The sequence below is a fragment of the Phocoena phocoena genome, chromosome 18, assembly GCF_963924675.1.
Source record: "Phocoena phocoena chromosome 18, mPhoPho1.1, whole genome shotgun sequence".
Lineage (NCBI taxonomy): Eukaryota > Metazoa > Chordata > Mammalia > Artiodactyla > Phocoenidae > Phocoena > Phocoena phocoena.
Window position 1 is genome coordinate 9,485,101 of NC_089236.1, and position 19,580 is coordinate 9,504,680.

General features: G+C 40.1%; 1 protein-coding gene across 2 annotated transcripts in view; it reads right to left on the reverse strand.

Moving 5' to 3' along the window:
* Window positions 1-19,580, reverse strand: part of STARD13 (StAR related lipid transfer domain containing 13) — a 222,589-nt gene that overhangs the window by 46,123 nt on the left and 156,886 nt on the right. For both annotated transcript variants that reach the window (XM_065896194.1, XM_065896195.1), the window contains exon 3: window positions 19,075-19,156. In XM_065896194.1, coding sequence (XP_065752266.1) covers window positions 19,075-19,156 — 82 coding nt within the window. The remainder of the gene's footprint in view (window positions 1-19,074; window positions 19,157-19,580) is intronic.

A 19,580-nucleotide genomic window follows, 5' to 3' on the forward strand; every position in this document is an offset into this window, starting at 1 on the left:
CTGGAAAGCTACTCCTGCATGAATAACAATTTTGATTATAAAACGTATTTTCTTTGCTGCATGAACGGTGTGTCTTTCCACTGGATTAGAGCCTCTTTTGAGGCAGGAACGATAATTTATTCTTCTAATCCGCATAAGCCCTAGCAGGTAATTTTATACATGATTGTCTCTGTAGGTTTTTCTTTTTTAACTGAACATACTTTTTCTACATAGGTCCAATCAGTGATTGACTTTAAATAGTCACAATAGACCTTGCATAGTCAGAATAAAAGAATTATTCTCCTCCACTGAATGTGACAGGCTGAGAGCTGCACCTTATTTGCATCTCTAACGCCCAGCACAGGCGCTGGCTCAGAGAGAATCCACTTGGTAAATGTTTGCTAAGGAAACATTAGAACTTGGCAGGCTCTAGGGACCACTTGGCCTGACCCTTTTATTTTCAAATGAGCAGACTAAGGCTCTGAGAGAAACACTTGCTCAAGGGAACCATGCATCATCTAGAGAGCTGGACTTCTCCCTGTCCAGAGATTTCTCTGCTCCTGCCTACTCAGGGAAAATCTAGGAAGGCCTGGGAAATAACAGCCTATGCCATGGACCTAGTCAATAGGCTAGTCAATAAATGGTAGTTTCCTTCCCCCGTCCACCTTTTCCACGGAAAGAGGAAACCCATGACATGTGACGAAGCTGTCCAGCTTGTGCTCTGGACAAACTGGATTTACGTGTTAAGGTAAGCAAAGCAGTTTGACCTTTTCAGAAGTCATGTCCACAATGTCCACTGCTCCCAGAACCTGTTAATTTTTACTCTTGTCTTCAGGAGACTTTAGAAGAGTTAATACATTAGTAAAGGAGAAATAGTCAAAAGTCTCATTTTAAAAGTGAAACGTGAGGCTCTGGTGGGAAAGTCAACAAGAAGAGAAGCCGAGATACTGGGCACCACGTACCAGGAACAGGTTGAGCGGCTGGGAATGCAGAGGTGAGCAAGGTGTGGTCCCCGTCCTCAGGGATCTCCCAGTCCCACGTGGGATGTAAATATGATGAATAAGACAAGAAGCAATTCACTTTCTGAACACATACGGACAAAGCCTCCCAGAAGAGGCAATGTTTCAGCAAGGCCATGAAGGACTAAGAGCAATTTGCCGCCTAGGTTAAAAGAACGGCAGGCGAAGCCAGCGGTCATTAAATGGCATGCTTTAGTCTAGGAACCGCAAGGATGTGAGTGGGAATCACTGGTGGGATGAGCAGGGCCCAGATCATGAAGGGACCAGATGAAGATGTTAGGAGCAATCTGTGGCAATGGGGGTGGGGGGGGCGGTGAGGGTCTTGAAGGGTATTAGGAGAGTGATGTAATTCCACTGCATGTCAGAAACACGCCTGGGGGCAGGACGGACACTGAGCTGAGGAAGGGCCAGTAGAAGATGGTTACAATAGTTTAGGTGAGAGACGGCAAAGAAGAGCAGAAAGGAAGTGACAGCAGCTGAAGACTGGGCCAGTGACGTAGAGGCTTGGGGGCCAGGAAGAAAGAGAGGATGACTGCATTTCAGGCTTTGGTCACTGTGCCTTTAAACATAGAAAACAGTGAAACAGGGAGGTACTGGGAGCTGGGATATGGAGAAGATAACAAGCTTACGTTGTGATGCATTCAATTTGGGGGCACCTTGCGACATCCAGACCTACTTGGGAATGATCGGCATGTAGATGATACACACAGAGGATACATAATAATTAAACCAATTATCCAGGGAGAATTCAGAACCCTGGAAACTCCTGCGCTCAAGGCCCAGGTAGAGGAGGACCTGGGCTGGGGAAGGTGTAGCCAGAGACGGAAGCCACAGAACGAGCATTACAGACGGGCGGGTGGGGGGTGCAGTGAGTTAGTTGTATCAAATAGTTAAGAAAGAGTAAGTGATACAAAACCTAAAATATGCCTTTTGGGTTCGGCAGTCATCGCGGGCAGTTTCAGAGAAGCCAGAGTAGAGGGCTGAGCAGTGAGTGATCCTCGAGAAGTGTAGCTCACCAGCAGAGAGATTTAGGGTATTTTGAAGAGAAAATGAATAATTTATCGCCACAAAATATTCTCTCACAGGTAGAAGCAGTAAAATAATTCGTGAACTGACAGGTCATTTTCTGCCAGGTGCCAGTTCCATTTAACAAACAGTTATTGAATTCCTGCCCGGCACAGGGCCACGGAGCACCAGGCGCCCGTGATGTGCCACCGAACAAGATACGGTTCCTACCGGTGAGCACTTTGGAACTACGAGGGAGTCCCTCGCCTCCCCAGCTTACCACACCCAGAGGGAGTGAGGCCAGGGTCAGCGTGAAGTGAGCTGTGTCCAGACTGCCCCGAGCACGGAGGGGACGCCTGGGAGGGCAGAGCCCAGGGGCCAGCAGGAGAATGAGGGAAAGGCAGGCAGTGTGCTTGCTGGGAGGGCTGGGGACTCGTGAGCAGGGAGTGTGCTGTGCGGGGACCAGTGGGAGACAGGGAGGGTGGTCTGGGCCCTGACTGAGCGAAGTGCCCCCTCGGCCACTGTGACAGAGCCTGGGGAGACACAGAGTGGCCCTCTGCACTTGACGTATTAATGACAGCAATGGAGCCCTTTCCTTCTTCGTATCTTAGGTTTGTATTTTACATTTAAACTGCCAACTTTAGATTGGTCATGAGGTCCCCCATGCTGACTTAATGGTCAGTTTCCTGTGATATTTCTCTAATATTCCTGCCAAATCCTCAAGAGGAATAACAAGCAGGGGTACGGGTTCATCTGATTCTGATTAAAGCTTCAGCCTGAACTTCTCACCCTCCGCTCAAGTGTCAGAGGCTAAAGGTCTCTAGCCCCGTCTCTTTAGGAGTGTTCCGGGTGTGGTCCTCCAAGATGGTCAGAAACCAGTCACCTGTTCCGGGGATCAGAGGCCAGCACCTCCGGGAGCAGCAGCTCCTCCTCTGCGGGGCCTGGGAAACGTTCCCCGTCTGACTGGGAGTTTACAAAACAGATTCTGCAGAGCAGGGTGGAGAGCTATGCCACATGCACTTGTCTGGTATGTACTCACCCAACGTGGGGCCTTTCAAATATCACAGGCCATCCAGCAGGATGGCCCTACGGTGTCTGGGGTGGGGGGGAGAGTGTAATTAGAAGTGCACAAGTGGCTGTCACCATGCCACAGCTGAGCCAGTGAAGGCCATGCCTCCCCTTTGCTGAGCTTCTCACTCTGGCTGCTCTTCTACCAACTGGTCCTGCGGCAGCAGAAATGCTGGCCCCTATTCCAGCCCGGAACCCCACAAACTGTCCCTGGATGTCAGTGGAGGCGTGGGAAAGAAATGGTTAAGCGTGGACTGATCTCACTGTGCAAAGAAAATGAAGTAGTATGTAATGTTGATTAAGGGGGAAAGGATGTACGTGTGGGACTGTGTAACTTGTATAATATATATTTTCAATTGAGAAATAATTGATGTAGGACATTGTATAAGTTTAAGGTGTACGACATAATGATTTGATGTTTGTATATACTGTGAAATGATCACCACAATAAGTTTAGTTAACATCCATCTTCACACATAGGTAGTAATTTTTTTTTCTTGTGATGGGAACTTTTAAGATCTACTCTCTCTGCAACTTTCAAATATGCGACACAGTATTGTTAACTATAGTCACCATGCTATACGTTACATCTCCAGAAAATAATTTTAAATAAGCAATAGACTCTAATAATGAGGGTTTCAGGGAAGAGTGTAAGTTCCTCTGGCAAATCAATAAAGGACGTCAGCCACAGTGGTCCAAAAGTAAAGAGCTATAAACAAAAGTCCAGGTGTTCTTGGGCTTCCTTAGTTTGGGGATTTCAGACACAGTTTAAATTCACATATTCCTGTATCAGAGAAGTCAGATGAGGTGTCCTTAGCTTTTTAACTGTTCCCAACAATTGCATCTAATCCAGATAAAATTTCTCTAGTGAGAATTAGTCCAAGTTGAAGCAAGGGTCATATGAGAGATTTCTGAGAAAACTGAAAGAAAGCAAAACAGCCCAGGGTGGAGGGGGAGAACTGGATGGTACGAAGCACTCACTCTCTGGCGCTAAGGGGCGTCTCGCAGCTCCTCCCTCTGCCTGCCCCATAGACGTGGGGTCCCCCTCGACCAGCCTTGGTCTTCTTCTCCTTACTGTCCCACTCTCGGGACCTCATACCTTCATATGCAGATGACTTTACATCTCTGTCTCCAGCTGAGGCCCCTGTCCAGCTCCACACCCGCACACCCAACTGCACCTGGACACTTCCACTGGCACTGGCCCCTCAGCTCATCACTCCTTCCCCCCTCAGACCCTGGCCGGACTCCCCTCACCTCCCTCCTCAGCTGTTTCCTGACTCAAGGAAGGGCGTCACTACCACCCAGCTGCTCAAACCAGGAGAAGTCTGGTCCCCCTGAATTCTGAACAACAACAGCAATAATAATAGCACCGGTTATTCATAGGTTCTTGTGAGAATTAAGCAAGATCAATGTCAAGAGCTTAGTATACTAGTCAACATATACTAAACACTCACAAAATGGTAGCCATGGTAATCTATTATTTGTGTGGCAAAGCAAGGCATTTTTAAAAACATTGCTAATATTTTTAAGAATGCAATACAAATATCTAAAAATATATAGAGAGAAGTGAATAATATTAATAATATAAACTCCTACTTTTGCCCTGCTGTCCTATTTTGTAGTTTCTTGTGTATTCTTCCTGAAGTAATTTTAAGTAGCTGGTTGGAAAAGGTTACATAAGAGGCCATTAAAAACTATAAAGATCAGGAAAGCCCCATGATCAGCAGTTTCAGGGGCTCACTAGAGTTGGGCCCTAGGTACCAGCTGTGCAGGGAGCTACTGACCAAGAAGTGGATGGCCTGATGGTATCTGCCAGCTGGCAGCCCTGATGAAATGTGGATGCTCTACCAACAGGAGGTATGAAGAGAGAGGACCTTCAAGATGGCAGAGGAGTAAGACATGGAGATCACTTTCCTCCCCACAAATACATCAAAAATACATCTACATGTGGAACAGCTCCTACAGAACACCCACTGAACACTGTCAGAACACCTCAGACTTCCCAAAAGCCATGTGGTTGACAGGGTCTTGGTGCTCCAGCTGGCTGTCAGGCCTGAGCCTCTGAGGTGGGAGAGCCGAGTTCAAGACATTGGACCACCAGAGACGTCCTGGCCCCACATAATATCAATGAGTGAGAGCTGTCCCAGAGATCTCCATCTCAGCCATTAAGACCCAGCTCCACTCAACGACCAGCAAGCTACAGTGCTGGACACCCTATGCCAAACAACTAGCAAGACAGGAACACAACCCCACCCATTAGCAGAGAGGCTGCCTAAAATTGTAATAAGTTCACAGACACCCCAAAACACACCACCGGACGTGGTCCTGCCCACCAGAAAGACAAGATCCAGCCTCATCCACCAGAGCACAGGTACCAGCACCCTCCACCAGGAAGTCTACAAAACCCACTGAACCAACCTTACCCACTGGGGGCAGACAAAAAAACAACGGGAACTATGAACCTGCAGCCTGAGAAAAGGAGACCCCAAACACAGTAAGATAAGTAAAATGAGAAAACAAGAGAAATATGCAGCAGATGAAGTAGCAAGGTAAAAACCCACCAGACCTAACAAATGAAGAGGAAATAGGCAGTCTACCTGAAAAAGAATTCAGAGTAATGATAGTAAAGATGATCCAAAATCTTAGAAATAGAATGGAGAAAATATAAGGAATGTTTAATAAGGACCTAGAAGAACTAAAGAGCAAACAAACAATGATGAACGACACAATAAATGAAATTAAAAATTCTCTAGAAGGAATCAATAGCAGAATAACTGAGGCAGAAGAATGGATAAGTGACCTGGAAGATAAAATAGTGGAAATAACTACTTCAGAGCAGAATAAAGTAAAAAGAATGAAAAGAACTGAGGACAGTCTCAGAGACCTCTGGGACAACATTAAATACACCAACATTCGAATTATAGGGGTCCCAGAAGAAGAGAGAAAAAAAAGGGACTGAGAAAATATTTGAGGAGGTTATAGTTGAAAACTTTCCTAATATGGGAAAGGAAACAGTCAATCAAGTCCAGGAAGTGCAGAGAGTCCCATACAGGATAAATCCAAGGAGAAACACGTTTAGACACATATTAATCAAGCTATCAAAAATTAAATACAAAGAAAAAATATTGAAAGCAGCAAGAGAAAAGCAACAAATAACATATAAGGGAATCCCCATAAGGTTAACAGCTGATCTTTCAGCAGAAACTCTGCAAGCCAGAGGGAGTGGCAGGACATATTTAAAGTGATGAAAGGGAAAAACCTAAAACCAAGATTCCTCTACCCATCAAGGATCTCATTGAGATTCAGTGGAGAAATTAAAACCTTTACAGACAAGAAAAAGCTAAGAGAATTCAGCACCACCAAACCAGCTTTACAACAAATGCTAAAAGAACTTCTCTAGACAGGAAACACAAGAGAAGGATAAGACCTACAATAACAAATGCAAAACAATGAAGAAAATGTAAAAGGAACATACATATTGATAATTATGTTAAATGTAAACAGATTAAATGCTCCAACCAAAAGACACAGACTGGCTGAATGGATACAAAAACAAGACCCATACATATGCTGTCTACAAGACACCCACTTCAGACCTAGGGACACTTAAGACTGAAAGTGAGGGGATGGAAAAAGATATTCCATGTAAATGGAAATCAAAAGAAATCTGGAATAGCAATTCTCATATCAGACAAAATAGACTTTAAAATAAAGACTATTATAAGAGACAAAGAAGGACACTACATAATGATCAAGGAATCAATCCAAGAAGAAGATATAACAACTGTAAATATTTATGCACCCAACATAAGAGCACCTCAATACATAAGGCAAACACTAACAGCCATAAAAGGGGAAATCGACAGTAACACAATCATAGTAGGGGACTTAACACCCCACTTTCACCAATGGACAGATCAAGCAAAATGAAAATAAATAAGGGAAAACAAGCTTTAAATGACACATTAAACAAGATGGACTTAATTGATATTTATAGGACATTCCATCCAAAAACAACAGAATACACTTTCTTCTCAAGTGTTCATGGAACATTCTCCAGGATAGATCATATCTTGGGTCACAAGTCAAGCCTCGGTAAATTTAAGAAAATTGAAATCGTATCAAGTATCTTTTCTGACCACGATGCTATGAGACTACATATCAATTACAGGAAAAAAAAAACGGTAAAAAATACAAACACCGGGATGCTAAAGAATACGTTACTAAATAACCAAGAGATCACTGAAGGAATCAAAGAGGAAATCAAAAAATACTTAGAAACAAATAACAATGGAAACCTATGGGATGCAGCAAAAGCAGTTCTAAGAGGGAAGTATATAGCAATAGAATCCTACCTCAAGAAACAAGAAAAATCTCAAATAAACAACCTAACCTTACACCTAAAGCAATTAGAGAAAGAAGAACAAAAAAACACAAAGTTAGCCAATGGAAAGAAATCATAAAGATCAGATCAGAAATAAATAAAAAAGAAATGAAGGAAACGATAGCAAAGATCAATAAAACTTAAAGCTGGTTCTTTGAGAAGAAAAACCAAATTGATAAACCATTAGCCAGACTCATCAAGAAAAAAAAGGAGAAGACTCAAATCAACAGAATTAGAAATGAAAAAGGAGAAGTATCAACTGAAACTGCAGAAATACAAAGGATCATGAGAGATTACTACAAGCAACTCTATGCAAATAAAATGGACAACCTGGAAGAAATGGACAAATTCTTAGAAAAGTACAACCTTCTCAGACTGAACCAGGAAGAAATAGAAAATATAAACAGACCATTCACAAGTAATGAAATTGAAACTGTGATTAAAAATCTTCCAACAAACAAAAGCCCAGGACCTGATGGCTTCACAGGCGAATTCTATCAAACATTTACAGAAGAGATAACACCTATCCTTCTCAAACTCTTCCAAAATATAGCATAGGGAGGAACACTCCCAAATTCATTCTACGAGGCCACCATCACCCTGATACCAAAACCAGACAAAGATGTCACAAAAGAAGAAAACTACAGACCACTATCACTGATGAACATACATGCAAAAATCCTCAAAAAAAATACTAGCAAACAGAATCCAATAGCACATTAAAAGGATCATACACCATGATCAAGGGGTTTATCCAAGACATGCAAGGATTCTTCAATATACGCAAATCAATATGATACACCATATTAACAAATTGAAGGATAAAAACCATATGATCATCTCAATAGATGCAGAAAAAGCTTTTGACAAAATTCAACACTCATTTATGATAAAAACTCTCCAGAAAGTAGGCATAGAGGGAACTTACCTCAACATAATAAAGGCCTTATATGACAAACCCACAGCCAACATCGTTCTCAACGGTGAAAAACTGAAATTATTTCCACTAAGATCAGGAATAAGACAAGGTTTCCCACTCTCACCACTATTATTCAACGTAGTTTTGGAAGTTTTAGCCACAGTAATCAGAGACAAAAAAGAAATAAAAGGATCCAAATCAGCAAAGAAGAAATAAAACTGTCACTATTTGCAGATGACATGATACTATACATAGAGAATCCTAAAGATGCTACCAGAAAACTACTAGAGCTAATCAATGAATTTTGTAAAGTAGAAGGATACAAAATTAATGCATAGAAATCTGCTGCATTTCTATACACTAATGATGAAAAATCAGAAAGAGAAATTAAGGAAACACTCCCATGTACCACTGCAACAAAGAGAATAAAATTCCTAGGAATAATCCTACCTAAGGAGACAAAACACCTGTATGAAGAAAACTATAAGACACTGAGGAAAGTAATTTAAGATGATACAAACAGACGGAGAGATATACCATGTTCTTGGATTGGAAGAATCAACATTGTGAAAATGACTATAGTACCTTAAGCAATCTACAGATTCACTGCAATCCGTATCAAACTACCAATGGCATTTTTCACAAAACTAGAAGAAAAAGTTTCACAATTTGTATGGAAACACAAAAGACCCCAAATAGCTAAAGCAATCTTGAGAAAGAAAAATGGAGCTGGAGGAATCAGGCTTCCTAACTTCAGACTATACTACAAAGCTACAGTAATGATAACAGTATGGTACTGGCACAAAAACAGAAATCTAGATCAATGGAACAGGATAGAAAGCCCAGAGATAGACCCACATACATACGGTCACCTTATCTTCGATAAAGGAGGCAAGAATATACAATGAAGAAAAGACAGCCTCTTCAATAAGTGGTGCTGGGAAAACTGGACAGCTACATGTAAAAGAATGAAATTAGAACACTCCCTAACACCATACACAAAAATAAACTCAAAATGCATTAAAGACCTAAATGTAAGGCCAGACACTATAAAACTCTTAAAGGCAAACATAGGCAGAACACTCTATGACATAAATCACAGCAAGACCTTTTTTGACCCACCTCCTAGAGAAATAGAAATAAAAACAAAAATAAAGAAATGGGACCTAGTGAAACTTAAAAGTTTTGCATAGCAAAAGAAACCAGAAACAAGACAAAAAGACAACCCTCAGAATGGGAGAAGATATTTGCAAATGAAGCAAGTGACAGAGGATTAATCTCCAAAATATACAAGCAGCTGATGCAGCTCAATATCAAAAAAACAAACAACCCAATCCAAAAATGGGCAGAAGACCTAAATAGACATTTCTCCAGAGAAGATATACAGATTGCCAACAAATACATGAAAGGACGCTCAACATCACTAATCATTAGAGAAATGCAACAGAAAACTACAATGAGGTGTCACCTCACACCAGTCAGAATGACCATCATTAAAAAATCCACAAACAATAAATGCTGGAGAGAGTGTGGAGAAAAGGGAACCCTCCTACACTGTTGGTGGGAATGTAAATTGATACAGCCACTATGGAGAATAGTAGGAGGTTCCTTACAAAACTAAAAATAGAACTACCATATGACCTAGCAATCCCACTACCAGGCATATACCCTGAGAAAACCGTAACTCAGAGTCATGTACCACAATGTTCACTGCAGCAGTATTTACAATAGCCAGGACATTGAAGCAACCTAAGTGTCCAACGACAGATGAATGGATAAAGAAGATGTGGCCCATATATACAATGGAATATTACTCGGCCATAAAAAGAAATGAAATTGAGTTATTTGTAGTGAGATGGATGGGCCTAGAGTATGTCATACAGAGTGAAATAAGTCAGAAAGAGAAAAACAAATACTGTATGCTAACACATATATATGGAATCTAAAAAAAAAAAAAATGCTTTGAAGAACTTAGGGCAGGCCAGGAATAAAGATCCTGACGTAGAGAGTGGACTTAAGGACATGGGGAGGGGGAAGGGTAAGCTGGGCCGAAGTGAGAGAGTGGCATGGACATACATATACACTACCATATGTAAAATAGATAGCTAGTGGGAAGCAGCTGCATAGCACAGGGAGATCAGCTCAGTGCTTTGTGACCACCTAGAGGGGTGGGGTAGGGAGGGTGGGAGGGAGACGCAAGAGGGAAGACATATGGGAACATATGTATATGTATAGCTGATTCACTTTGTTATAAAGCAGAAACTAACACACCATTGTAAAGCAATTATACCCCAATAAAGATGTTTAAAAAAAAAAAAAAAAAGAGGGAGGGGATATGGGGATATAAGTATATGTATAGCCGATTCACTTTGTTATACAGCGGAGTCTAACACAACAATATAAAGCAATTATACCCCAATAAAGATGTTAAAAAATATATAGAAAGATCAATGTTTTTCATGTGGGAAATCCCCTATGTTTGACCCTTCCATGTCTGTACTTGTCTGTACTCCATGGCTGCTCCCATTCTATACAGGCTACCTTGGGGTGAGGTTTGTGGTGGCAGGTAGGGGTGGGGATGAAGATGCCTTTCCTGCACATTAAATTAGGTATAAAAACAAAAGTGAAAGTTGAAAATAACCACATCAAAATTTCATGTGTTTTTGTCTGGGTAATTCCTACTGGCATTTTAGGGTCATTTTCCCAGGAAACTGTCTCTGAAGCCCTTTCCCCCTTAGCTATCCTGTACTTACAGTGATTACATCATTTGTCCAAGTAAATCATTACTCATTTCTCAACCTAGGCACCGTGGGCATTTGGGGACAGATAATTCCTTGTTGGGGGGTGCTACCTTGTGCATTGTGGGAGGTTAGCAGCATCTCTGGCCCCACCCATTAGATGCCAGTAGCATCACCACAGGTGTGACAAGCAAAAACGTTCCCAGACCTCGAGACAGGGCAAACTGCTGCCCCATCTCGGGTTGAGAATCACAGCATTAGCCTGAGATCTCAGGGTGAGGATTCTGTCTCATTTGTCCCCATAGTAAAGTAAGGCCCTCAAGAGACAGCCTTGATGAAATGAATTGAAGGAACAGTTGACAAAGTACCGCTACTCTCCAACAGTAAATCGGTTCTAAACACTTCACAAAAGAACAAAGTGTGCTTTAAACTCTTACTTTAATATGATTATTTTTTTACAGTTGAGGTCCATGAAGGCACAAATGCAATGAGAATTTCTAACCTTGGGACTTACAAGTTAAATTCAGAACATCACAAGGCAACATAAACATCTCGGGAAGAATTACCTTTAAAGGAGGACATGAAAAACACTCCAAATTGTGTTTCACAAAAAGACCTAAGCTCTCTTTGGAAACTCCAGAAGCAGCCTGTGTGGCTTTGAATCCTAGCAGTGCTATTTACTAACTGTAAATCGACGAGTTATTTCATACCTCTGTGCCTCTGTTTCCTCATCTGTAAAATGGGAATGATGTTAGAGCCTATCTTATAGGGTTGTTATGAGAACTAAATAAGTAAATATTTGTACAATACTTACAGTCATGCTTGGTGAGCACTTTGTGTTCTAAAGAAATGAAATCACCCCTTATTGGGATTTGTATTTAATTTATAGATTCAGAATTTCAAAATGACCATGATTATCATGTAACCACCTATATCCTTCTCCCAATGATTTGTCTGTGGTTTCAGTCTAGGTAATTGTCACAAATTATTATATGACATAACACAATATATAACATTGTACATTTTCTGTGATATTCTTAAAGGGAAAATTTAAAGTATATTATCCATTTTCATAGATTACCATTATTTAAAATTAATAATATTACTTAAATAACTCAAATCAAATATGTGCCTCTGTGTGTAGAGGTAAACTGTAAAAATCACTTTTGTCAGCATTCTTTCTTACCCTCTCCCTCATCCCACATTATAATCCATTGTCATTAGTTGTCCTTTTAAATACAAATGGCAGTGACAGATGCACTATAATCCTAGTCAATTCCATGTTTCCATAAAACAGTACTGAACAAGGCGAATGCCCTTGTTTTATACATGTTGTGATTAGTTACTATTTATTAACAACATAAGTTAGGCAGATCTAACATTAAATTAGAAATTCAGAGATCATCTTGGGCTTCAAGGCCCTATGTTAGCAGTCTGAGAAAATGTCCCAAACCAAAATGCTAATAGAACATGTCACTTCTTAAAAATCTCATTCAGGAGCTTTGATTTGCTGCAATTTGCCTTAAAGGTGACAAACTTTGCAAGGTATTGTGATACCTTGGCTGTGCCTCCATTTTGAGATGGTTAGTTTCATCCAGGTACTTAGACTTGCAATTAGCTTTTCATTACTCACAGGGGAAATTATTTTTCAATTACAAATTCAATCAAAACAGAATTATAGTTGTGGTTGCTAAGTAACAGAGACTGCACTGTTCTGACTTGCAGTAACAAATATTTACAGACGGCTACTGTGTACTGGCGCTGTCAGTTGCAGAAGCAATGGTGGGGCATGGTCACCATTCTGGAGGTTCACACCTTCACTAAAGACAGCAAACCTGTCTGGTTTCTGAGACCTGAACATGAGAGCCACACATCCACATATGCCCAGCCAGGCATCGGTCCTCCCAGCCACGGACATCCTTAGTACAATCTATTTTTTCAAGCCAATGAAAAGTTAACACTGCTCAACAACTCTCCAAGAGTAAATCGGGACCCAGGATATTAATTGTCTGTCCACACAGGAGAGAAACTTCCAGACAAAAAAAGGTGAGTAAAATTCTTGTGGGTAACATTTACAGGAGACCTTCAGCTCTCTTGTTTTCATTTGCCTACCTGGCAGAAGCTAAGTGCCCTCTGGCTATGATTCCCGTTAGGATTCTGCATTAGCTCAGCATTTCAAATATGCATGAGAAATGTAGAGCCCACAAATCGTTAAAAATAAAACATGAGACCAGCTCTATCACTGTGTCTGCAGCGCACGAGGAAGAAAATGAATAAAATCACAACCCCTTATTGCTCTCCAGGCATTAATCATAATACACCATGTGAGTGGGTGAGTGTCTAATTAACTGCTCATCAATCTCAAAGTTTTAGAAGTGCTGTCACTGCCCTCAGGCTGGAAGTCTTCCTTCAGCCTGCTTTCAGGAAATCTTGTCTTGAAGGAACTCATAAGGGAAGGCAAAGAAATTCCATGGGTGTTCCGTTCAGCCAAGCTACCTCCATCTCTGCCCTACCTGCTCTGCCTGTTTCTTTTGATCACCCCGCTGTGACTACTCCTTTGGCCTCTGTTCTACCCACTGCTCCTGCGCCCTGAGAATCTCAGCTCACATACCTCCAGCCAAATGCTTTTCTTATTTCATAATATTTTTGGAGACATAGCCGTCCTAAGAATTATTCCAATGATAACAACTCCTGCCACTCTAACCAATTTTACACAAGCTGGGCCCTTATCAAGAGCACTGTGGTGTCTGGCGTTGTTGCATTCCCACATGTTTATGCAGTACTGTCTTTTGGGTACGTCTGTATGAATCCTGCTATGGGCTGAATCAGAAATGGGTCATGGGTTCTACAAGAGAAGGCTTCCTAATTTTTCTGGCTGACACTACCTTAGTATGCAGAACTTTTTATCTTGAAATGATTTCTATACTGGCTAATCTATATCATGGCTGAAAGTTTTGGTTTTTTTTTTTTTAAAGTCGACTTGGATGGAAAAGTCCAGAACTTAGTCAAGGCACCTTAGATCACATGCAGCAGTGAGTAGATAAAGCTTTACCATCCATGTGTTTGAGATTCAAAGCTTTACCCACTCAGATACATATGTCATCCAATGAATAGAACTGCACAATCAGAAGCGGTTTGCTCCTACAATCCTGATTTAAAAATATGGAATGAAATTTTTATTCTCGGTTTACAATGTAATCCTTGATTTATATTTTAAAAGCCTACGCGTAAGCTACTAGAACTAATGAGTAAGCGTAGAAAGACTGCAGGATGCAAATGAACAATATACAACAACAAAAAACACTAGCAATGAACAATTGGAGACCGAAACAATAAAAAACAGTACTATTTAGAATAGCACCACGAAACATGAAATTCTTAAGTACTTTCAAGTACGCATATTACCCATATGCTGAAAAGTACAAGTTAGGGTTAAAAAAAAAAATCAAAAGAGACCTAAACAGAGACATGTACCATGTTTATGAATCAGAAGTCTTGTTACTGTTAAGATATCAATTCTTCCCTAACTGATCTATAGAGTCAACACAATCCAAATCAATACTCCAGTAGGATTTTAAAAATTGATATCAACAAGCTGTTTTTAAATTTATATGGAAAGGCAGAGGAACTAAAATAGCCAAAACAATCCTGGCAAAGAAGAACAAAGTTGGAGGACTCACACTACTGGATTCCAAGACATACACAAAGCTAAGTAATCAAGTGCCATATTGATGAAAGAATAGACACATAGATAAATGGAACAGAACAGAGAGTCTAGAAATAGACTCATGCATATATGGTCAATTGATTTACAATATAAGTGCAAAGGCAATTCAATGAAGAAAGTATAGTCTTTTCAACATGGTGGTCAACCAATGGGATATTGATAAGCAAAAAAATGAATCTTGAGCCATACTTTTTATCTTCTAAAAAATTAACTTGAAATGGATCATCAACTTACACATAAAACATAAAACTGAAATTTCCAGAAGAAAACCAAAGGAGAAAATAGTTGTGACCTTACGTTAGGCAAAATTCCTTAGGTGTGACATTAAAAACATGAAAAAAAAAATGATAAACTGCACTCCAAAAAAAATCAAAACTTCTGCGAAAGACATTGTTAAGAGATTGAAAAAATAAGCTACAGACTGGCAAAAAATATAAAAACTCAATAAGAAAACAAACAACCAAATTTTAAAAATAGGCAAAAACCTCAGACACTTTACTAGAGAAGATATATGAATGGCAAATAAGTACATGAAAAGACATTCAACGTCATTACTCATTAAGGACATACAAATTTAAATCACAATGAGAAACACTAGACACCTATTAGAATGGTTAAAAACAAAACAAAACAAAAACTGACAACACCAAGTACCAACAAAGATGTGGAGCAACTGGAACTCTCATACATCGTTGGTGGTAATACAAAATGGTATGGTCACTTTGGAGATGTTTGGTGGTCTCTGATAAAGTTCAAATATACTTATCATATGCACCCCACAATCCCATTCCTAGGAACTTACCCAAAAGAAATGAAAACTTATGTACACACAAAAACTTGAATATGAATGTTTATAGGGGTGTTATAGCCACCCAAAGTGGCAACAACTCAAATGTTCTCCATCTGGTGAAAGGATAGACAAATTGTAGTATATCCACACAACGGAATACTACTGAGCAATTATATTGATTGATACACGCAACACGGATGAATCTTAGGTGCATTAGTGAAACAAAGGCAGACTCGAAAGGCTACATACTGTTTGATTTCACTTATATAGCATTCTGGAAAAGGCAAAACTATGGGTACAAGAACCAGATCAGTGGTTGCCAAGGGTTGAGAGTAGGTTGATGACAAAGGTGAACCAGGGAGTTTTTTAGATGATGGAGCTGTTCTATATCTTGGTTGTGGTGGTGGTTACATGATTGTAGGCATTTATCAAAACTCAAAGAACTGTACACTGAAAATAGTGAATTTTGCTTTATAAATATACAGAACACCTTGACTTAAAGAAAATATAGATTTAAAAATTCAACTGGGATGATTTCACTTATATATGGAATCTAAAAAACAAAATAAGCAAATATATCTAAACAGAAACAGAGTCATATATACAGAAAATAAATAGGTGGTGGCCAGATGGGAGGGGTGTGGAGGGAGGAGAGAAATAGGTAAGGGAGATTAAGGGGTACAAATCTTCGTTTACAGAACTATGAGTCACAGGTATAAAATGTACAGTATGGGGAATATAGTCAATAATTATGTAATATCTCTGTATGGCGACAGACGACAACCAAACTTACTGTGTGATCATTTTGAAATGTATAGAAATATAGAATCACTATGTTATATACCAGGAACCAACATAGACTTGTAGGTCAATTATACTTCAAAAACAAACAAACTTACAGAAAAAAGATCAGATCTGTGGCTACCTGAGGTGGGAGGAGGGGGGATTGGATGAAGGTGATCAAAAGGTACAAACTTCCAGTTATAAGATAAATAAGTAGTAGAGATGTAATGTACAAAATGATAAAGATAATTATACTGCTGTATGTGTCACATATCTGAACACTGTTGAGAGTAAATCGTAAGAGTTCTCATCACAAGGAAAATTTTATTTTTCTATTTCTTTAATGTTGTATCTATATGAGATGGTGAATGTTCACTAAACCTATTGTGGTAAACATTTCATGATTATGTAAGTCTAACCATTATGCTGTACACTTTAAACATATACAGTGCTGTATGTCAATTATATCTCAATAAAACTGGGGGAAAAAACAACAAAAGCCATGATTAGAGAATCAAAGATCTATGAGTATGCAAGAAAATTCAATTGGGAAAAAGATAATGTAATATAATACAATTAACAATAAAAATTATTTCTTTTAAAAAATGCCAGCTTACTAGTAAAAATACTCTTGGTTAAAACTAAGAGGGAAAACTCAGGATGAGGTGGTGGTGCAATAGTTCTGAGTTGGATGAAGCCTTGGTGTGCATCAGACATGCTGAGGAGAAAACACTGCTTTTCCAATTCATTACCTCTAAAGAATTACAACTAGGACTTCCCTGGTGGCGCAGTGGTTAAGAATCTGTCTGCCAATGCAGGGGACACAGGTTCGAGCCCTGGTCCAGGAAGATCCCACATGCCGCGGAGCAACTAAGCCTGCATGCCACAACTACTGAGCCTGCGCTCTAGAGCCCTTGAGTGGCAACTACTGAGACCGTGTGCCGCGTCTACTGAAGACCATGCACCTAGAGCCCGTGCTCCGCAACAAGAGAAGCCACCACGATGAGAAGACCGTGCACTGCAACAAGGAGTAGCCCCCACTCGCCGCAAATAGAGAAAGCCCGCATGCGGCAACGAAGACCCAGCGCAGCCAAAAATAAAATAAAATAAATTTATATATATATAAAAAAAAAAGAATTACAACCAAACTACCCATTCTTCTCGTAAACGCTCACAAATGGCACTTTGTGCTTGTTTGTTTTTGAGTCCAAATAGCCAGTTCCTGCAATTTGTGATTTAAAGAGTTCTTTGCTCTTCTACCCACTTAAGCAAACCCACAGTAATGCTCTCCTTCAACATTCAGAGATCATTCCTTAACGCAAATCTATCTTCATATAGGAATCCCAGAGTAACCAGCTTATGAACACAGAAATATATATATCTACAGAATCAGCAAGCCCATGGTTATTTATATACTATTCTAATATATATCGGTGTGTCCTTATCTTGACAAAAGTTTTCCTCATCATTACTTTCCTCTTTAACTATCTTTTCTTTTCTTTTCTTTTCTTTTTTTGGCTGTGTTGGGTCTTCATTGCTGAGCATGGGCTTTCTCTAGAGCACAGGTTCATTAGCTGTGGTGCACGGGCTTAGTTGCTCTGCGGCATGTGGGATCTTCCTGGACCAGGGCTCGAACCCATGTTCCCTGCATTGGCAGGCAGATCCTTAACCACTGCGCCAGGGCTCAAATCCATGTCCCCTACGTTGGCAGGCAGATTCTTAACCACTGTGCCACCAGGGAAGTCCCTAAACTACCGTCTTTTCTATGTCAAATGCAGAACGTATGAGAAAAAAATGTTGGATTGCAAGTTATGAGGACTGCAGTTTTAAAGTCAGTTTAGCCCATAACTAGCTCTGTGGCCTTGGAAAAATGACTCACCTCCTGTAACTAATATTTATTTCCAGCTCTGACCTCTCACCAGGGCTTTAGTTAGGAAACTTCAAATTCCTACAGACACATAGAACCTCTCATGCACATTTAATTGTTCAGAGATATTGATTACATTGGTATCTTTTATTATTACTTAAATTATAATTATTTTATTTGTTCATTTATGCTTCATTTCTTCAGTTAGATTTCTCCAACCAGATTAGACATCCTCTGAGGGGAGGGAGTTATTCATCTTTGTCTCCTTATATCATCCATCACATAGTGAAGGCTTAAATATTTCAGGTTGCAGATATAATTACTTGAGCTTACATATTCTAGTTTGCTGATATAATCATTTGTCTTTGCAAAAAATACAGCTGAGTTTGACATGCTCATGGAACTCTACAGGGCCCTCCCTGACCACTCATGCTCTGGTCCCCCACAATGCCTTCTCCCACTAACCCACCCACACCCCATCACTGTCTATAGCCTCAGTTTGTTTTACTTTTTTAACATAGCTTAACACTCCCTGAGATAATCTCTCCTTCTCCCTCTTTTTCTCTCACTCATTCTCTCTTTTTCCCAATCTATTGTCTGAAGCTTCCTACTAGGATTTAAGCTCCATGACTGATCATGGTCACCATAATATACTTACAGCCTGGACCCATGCCTGGCATATAGTAGGTACTCAATAAGTACTTACTGAATTGTTGTTGAACTCACTGCTCAATATAATGATAACTATTAGACACTGAACAATCAAAAGAAGCAAAAATACTTCACATGATTTACCTGTAAAGAGGTTCTACAAGGTCTTTTTCAAGAAAATCATGATCGTTCTTGACAGCCACAATGTTGATGGGAAATTGTGAGTCTGAAAGAGACAAAGAGAGACAAAGGAGTTTATACGCCTTGTTTTATCTGAATGGGCACCAATATCTTCAGGCCACCATGTTTCTGTACTCATGGCTCATCTTAACAGCAGTTACTCCCCATTGACGGTGTGTTGGTAATGTTTAGAGAGCAGGAAGTTTTACTTTTATCCCAATAAATGCTTTTAAGAATACAAAAAAGTGTGAAATATGAAAATAACCAAGTGTTTGACCTTGGATAGGACTGCATACCAAGTGCCTGCATTTTTATAGCTCATCACTGTCACAGACTTTTGCCTGTATGGAGAACTTTCCCACTCTCACCATCCACCTAAGGTGGAGGTTGCTGACTTCTGTCCTGATCAGTTCATGAAATACTTAGTTTGGCAGATTTTTTTTTTTTTTCCTTCAGAAAGGAAAATACTG